Source organism: Beauveria bassiana, assembly GCF_000280675.1.
Source record: "Beauveria bassiana ARSEF 2860 unplaced genomic scaffold BBA_S00041, whole genome shotgun sequence".
Classification (NCBI taxonomy): Eukaryota; Fungi; Ascomycota; class Sordariomycetes; order Hypocreales; family Cordycipitaceae; genus Beauveria; species Beauveria bassiana.
Genome location: NW_007930876.1, coordinates 23463 through 29462, shown reverse-complemented (window position 1 = coordinate 29462; position 6000 = coordinate 23463). Strand labels below are relative to the sequence as shown.

Genomic DNA, 6000 nt, shown 5'->3' with positions numbered 1-6000 from the left:
GCCTACGACTGGCTCGTCAGCCCAACCGACTCTCTCTCTCTCTCTCTCTCTCTCTCTCTCTCTCTCTGTGTGTGTGTGTGTGTGTGTCGGTAGTTATACGCACCTGGGCCAACAAGCTGACTGGATACCACCCTATTTCCTTGCTTTCTCTACGCTGATCACCCTTTTTTCTTGGGCGCCGTTTGCCAGCACAGTGGCTGTTTAACGCGCACTGCACCCGAGTTGCATGCTCACGCACACTTCACAGCGTCTCCCAGACTCGGCCCGCGTTTCAGCACGAATCAATTGCATCCTCGTCCTAATTGATAGCCCAAAGAAACCTCTGGCCTCTGTTGGTTCAGTCAGCCCGCTCTCCAATCCACACTGCTAGCTACATACTAGTAGACATGCGACGTCATGCCGCAAGCGCTTAACTCAGCCCATGTTCGCGACATGATGCGCCGACCACACCTTGCAATGAGGCCGTCTCGTCTTTAACGGATGTCTTAGTGCGAGGCCGCCCTGCGCCGATACTCACCGCACACACGCGCCCCCCAACGGGCGCGCCACCCGACCCATCTCACGAGTGACAAGCCCTGACCAAGGCCGAATCCAGGTTTCTTTCACTTCCCAAAACAAGACCAGTCCTCATTTTCGCGGCCGGGCCCTTTCACACCTCGTCATGTGGGGCCGGCCACAGCCCTTTCGCGGCTTGTGCATCACAGTCACCCCCTCCAGGTTGGTCCTCGCCGACTCGGCTTGTACAAAGCCTAATTTTACGCACAAGGCTAATTTGCCTGGCCCGGCGACACGAGCAACAAGGCGCAAAATTGAACAATAATTTTTGACGGGTGGCCCGGTCTCGACCCACCCCGCTCCGCTCCTTCAGTCACACCAACGGTGAAATAGACCTGCAAGGTCGTCCCTTTTAATCCGTACCGGCCCAAGAAAAGGCCAAAACTTGCCGACCCTTGTCAAACTAATTATGCCTTGTGCTAAGCGAAGAGCATTGTCGCGTAAGCTTTTTCGTGCTGGCACTTGCGCCCACGCTTTTTGTCACGTCCGCTGGCAACGCCACCCGTCCCAGCAGCCTTGGCCGTACACTGGGTATGTACGCGCCGGCACGGGTATACAGGCCCAACACCTCCCCGCGGCCAACCTTGCGCCCTCTCGTCTGCCCTCGCCGCATGCCCGCCTCTCGTCAGTCGCAGTCTCGGGATGTACGGATTAGGTCTCGCTCTGATAACGTCATTCGGCGAACTGTGCACCCCGGACGCGTCGGCGCTCGTCGCACGCACTTGAAACCCGGCCTCCACTCGGTGCTAAGCCGGTACGTCCGGAGCTTCCTCCCACTGGGCCTATTCGATTTAGCTGACCATTCAGCACATGATACGTCGAAGCTTGTTAGTAAACAAGAGACCACAGAGTTTGCCGCATCGTAGCTCGCCGCTGCCCTGTAGCACGCGGCGAGACCTTTCTTGATCGCAAGATGTTCCAGTGCATGAAAGCAGTGACGGCTACATCTACCCAAGTAAACCCTGCTGGCTGAGCTTCCCAGCGAGCGGCCATACAGCCTTGCCATTGTAGTTGCTTCACTCACTACCAATACACGCAGCAAAGTCTGCGGCCGGCAGAGCATTATTGACGAACTGGTGGATCTGTTACCGATTCTTCTACAAAGCGCGGCCCCCATGCCTGATCTCCGAGGCCGTTTTGCTGGCAACGATCATCTCTCCTTGAAGAAAAGGAGCAGGCGGAGCTTCCGACTCCTGCCGCCCGGTTGGGACAGCGCGGTTGACTAGTAAGCGAGAGTCTGGGAAGTCTGAGCACACGGCTTCCGCAGACAACATCTATTGCGGTCCGTGGGCGCGAAATCCCATATTTGTGTGACAAGGAATCATCCATGCCTGAGATCATGTTTGATATGCTTAATTGGATGATCAATTGTGTAATTGTCTCGACCATCTTGCTGTGTATTGTCTGGAAAGGCAGACATGCTGGCTATTGCTGTTACATCTTTTCTCAAAGCGATCAGACTAATAAACTCTGACAACAATGACGGTAGGTCACTACTAACTCATTTTCCATGCGTTGATTGGTGAAGAAAACGGCCCTTTGCGCAGTGCCAACAGCCTACCGAGTCGGCAAAGGTGACAGTGGCACCGGAACATACGGATGCTAAGCATTGCAAGGTGTGTTGAAATACTTGTATACATAATTGTCCGATAGGAAAAGCTGCGAAATCGGCAATCAGCAACTATCAAAGCGCATGACGCACCCAGTTCTAATTAGTATTACTGATACAATGTGTATGCATCAAGGGCAAAACAAGTTCGTGCCGTGCGCCCGTTCACGCCACACCCTTCGTCAATCGGAACCATACCAAGTTGACTAAACCTTGGAATTGCTGGTGCTTTGGTGTCAGCATCAACAGACTTGCGCGATGCACACCGAGCAGTATTTCAGAGCCAGTCCCGACCCCTGCATCGCCATGGTGACGACAGTCGCAGTTTGCAGACGTGATGTGACTACCAACGCCTGGGGCCCCGCGATGCAGTCCATAGTTACTACCAATCTGCTTTAATTTGACAGAGACTTTTAGAATAGCGCTTGATTTCTCAATCTCATGATTTGACTCTTTGCTCTTTCAAGCTTCGTTATGCCGTCAAGTGCCAAAACGAGACTGCAGATGTGTTTCCGGGGACACTACGGCCGATTTCTCAATATCAATACTTTGTAACCCATGCACCAGATCATACAGCATCATGTACCGTCCCTCAGAGATTAGATGACTAGAAATATTGACGGTAGATTGAGTCTTTTCTCCTTTTCCCATGAGGGCGAACATATTCTGCACCGCAGTTTAATCGCATTCAGCAACCTACGAATGAAATTGAGTGTCCTCAAACTTCCACATCATACAAGAAGAAATCTAAAACCCCAGGTTTTCGCAACTGGCACATTAACTAGGGTCCACCAACCACAGATTAGCTACTGCGGGATGAACGTGCTAATATGTAGGCTTGTGGAGTTGGCGAGCTTAAGCTTCCGGCCGTCTAAGTGGATGCGCTATCAAAGACGTGAACTGGGTATATCAGCAAGAACCCAACTCCAGAGAATGTGAGGCGCGTCCCAGAAAATTGCGTGCCAAGCATAAGAGTCTGAATGAAATAAGTAAGGCAAGGACAATATGTGATTCGACACCAGAAGCGTCGAGATGATTTCATGTAATGGACATTCTTCTGATACGTCCCCCGCCGACTGAACATTCTCAACACTCGACAGCGACGTCTCCCGTCGGCGCCGACACTGCATACTCGAGCCACAGCTTCACCATCTTCCCCGCGTTCAATCTCACGTCCCAGCACACCTCGCCCCCCTTTCTCAGCTGCGCCGTCGCCTTGCCCCAGTCCCTGTCCCTGCCGTCCTCCTCCCTCCCCGGCGCGCCCGCCACCACGGCCGGCCCCTCCTCCACCAGCCCGCGCGGCGTCACCACGTCCACCCTGAGCCTCTCGTCCTCGCTGACCGGCACCTGGTCCCTCACCTGCACCCGCGCCGTCGTCCTGTTGCTTCCTCCCGATCCCGGTCCCGGTGCCGCCGTCGTCCTCGTATTATGCAGCACAACCGCCCGCGCAAACACCGAGCTGCTCTCTTTCGAAAAGAGTCCCGTGGTCGCGCGTCGGACTTCGGGTTTTGGGTACGCAACTTTGATGGCGGGATCGACGCCGAGGTTGAGCGTGAGGACGTCGCCGGCGGAGCACCGCGGTAGCTGCGCACGCCCGAGGAAGGCGCCGTCGAGGGTGAGACCCGCCGGGGCGCGGAGTAGGGTGAGGCGGCTGCTATTTTTGAGCCGAGCCTGAAGGTAGGCGACCGGGCGCAGCTTGGCGACGACATGGTGGCTCAGGGTAACGTGGGCAAAGGCAATGCGCGCGACGCGCTGCTTGGAGGTGGGTGTGCGAGGGGCGAGAGTCTGCAGCCCGGGAAGGTCGTAGACGGTGGTCATGCCCGACTCTTCGACAAGGGAGTCGTCAAAGTCGATGGCTTCGGGTGCGAGATCTGCGCCAAAGCCCGCGACGGCGGCAGGGGGCACGGGAGCAGCCACGGGTGTAGTCGTCTCAAGGCGTGTCGACGCCTTCTTCTTGCCTTTACGTCGCGGTGTCGAGACATCATCGTCATCATGGTCCGAGGAAGACGACGTTGACGACGCTGCTTCCGCATCTGGCTGCGACACGCCGCACCCCGGCCCTATCTCATCACATCCATCCACCCCAAACATTTCCACCCGCGGCTTCGCCTCGCCTCCGCGTTGTTTCTGCTGAAGCGCAAACGCCCTGTGCTCGTGCGCTTCGTGGCGGCTCCGCGCAATGTGCTCGTCGCCGTCGCCTTCGCTCCGGCGGCTCTTGCCGACGAGGCGGATGCGCCACGGCATCAGCTCCGGCAGGTCGGCGTCGACGCCCGCAAGCGCGGCGTCGGCCGTCGACAGCGACACGGCGCAGCCGCGCCACGTCTCCGACGTCTGATTGGAGATCTTGGCGTCGAAACAGAGCGTGGCGGCGGCGGTGCCCGTCGTGGATAGTTGCAGGTCGTACGAGGGTGTCCAGCCCGCAGCCGACGTCACGTAGGAGACGCAGAGGCTGCAGGAGATGTGGTTGTCAAGCTGTGCCGCCGCCGTGGGCTTCTCGTCGTCGGCGACGGTGGCGGTGACGGCTCGGACGGCAGTTTCGCTGGCAATAGAGGCGCGCCGCGACGATATCGGCGTCATTGTGTTGACGTCAAGGATGACTCGGATCGAGTAGCAATACCGGGGCCAGAACTTGGCGCGCTCTCGTCGGACACGCTTCCATTCCTCGCGGAGGTCCGCACGGCGTCTCTGCTCCTTCTCGCGCTGCCTGCGCTTCGCCTTGCGTCTTTCTCTCGACTCCCGCAGCGCCGTCCCTCGCAGAGCTCGGGCATGTGCCAGTGCCGCATCCAGCTTTTTTTGCACCTCCCGCTGCAGCTTGGCCGCCTCCAGCCTCTCCCGGCTCAGCGCGGCCCTCTCATTCTTGTACGCGGCCAGAAGCTCGGCGAGCCGCACGCCTTTGTCCTGCTCCATCGTGTCCGCCGCGTTGCTACGGACGAGCATGATCCGCTGACGGTTATTCACGCTGTCTATGGCATCTTCGATGAGCCACATCTCGTCCCGGAGCTCCCTGACGCGAAGTTGGACGGCGCAGAGATCCTCGGAGTCATGGTCCTCGTTGTCGTCGCTTTCGTCACTGGAGGAAGAGGAGTCTTCGTCGGGTTCAACGTCTTTGAAATTGTCTGGGTTAGGCAGGGCCTCAACGGAAATGTCGGTAATGACGGCGGAGCCTGCGCTCTCGACCTTGATCGACTCCTCGTCCAGAGTAGGGCTGAGGCCGCTTATTGTGACCTCATTGATGCCGGGCTGGCGGAAGCTTAGCAGGGTTTCTCCGTCCATGGGCTATGTATGAAAGCTTACTTTGAGTGCAATGTCTTTGATGTCTCGAAATACCTGCGCTCTTTCGGGAAACAGAACCACGGCACGCGTTGGGATATCGGCGACTTTGTAGTCGACTCTATTGATGGACTCCATGGACTGAGCGTGGTAACGAGGACGCGCTGCTATCTGTTCCCATGCGGTTCAAACGCAGATACAATGATCCCAAAAGGCGGAATTATCTCGAGATAATTGAGCAACGTTTAAGATGTAATCAGCCAGATCCAGCCTGACGCTGCTTCTGCCTCTTATAGTTCGTCTTGCTCGGCAGCGCCCACATGCACCTAACAGGGGTCATGTTTAGGCACTTGGCCTCCAGGCAGCGATCGGGCGAGCATGCGGGCCAGGACTTGGTTTAAAGATGGACCAATGAGCGTGTTTGTCCAAAGATATCGATCATCCTTCTGGTAGAATATTGATCCCAAATTTCCCCCACAAACCCGTTGAGCAGCTGCTGATTAAACCGCGCCGAGGCATGTAAAGAAGATCCAGACATCACATGTGTCGCATCGCGAGGCGTGAGA

At 56.8% G+C, this 6000-nt stretch overlaps 1 protein-coding gene across 1 annotated transcript; it reads right to left on the bottom strand.

Moving 5' to 3' along the window:
- Positions 1 to 3250: 3250 nt before the first annotated feature.
- Positions 3251 to 5572, bottom strand: BBA_08842 (mucoidy inhibitor A; the record flags this gene model as incomplete). The annotated part of the gene is made up of 2 exons (XM_008603939.1): positions 3251 to 5404; positions 5459 to 5572. The coding sequence occupies 2 exons, from the start codon at positions 5570 to 5572 to the stop codon at positions 3251 to 3253; spliced, it is 2268 nt and encodes a 755-aa protein (XP_008602161.1).
- Positions 5573 to 6000: the final 428 nt, after the last annotated feature.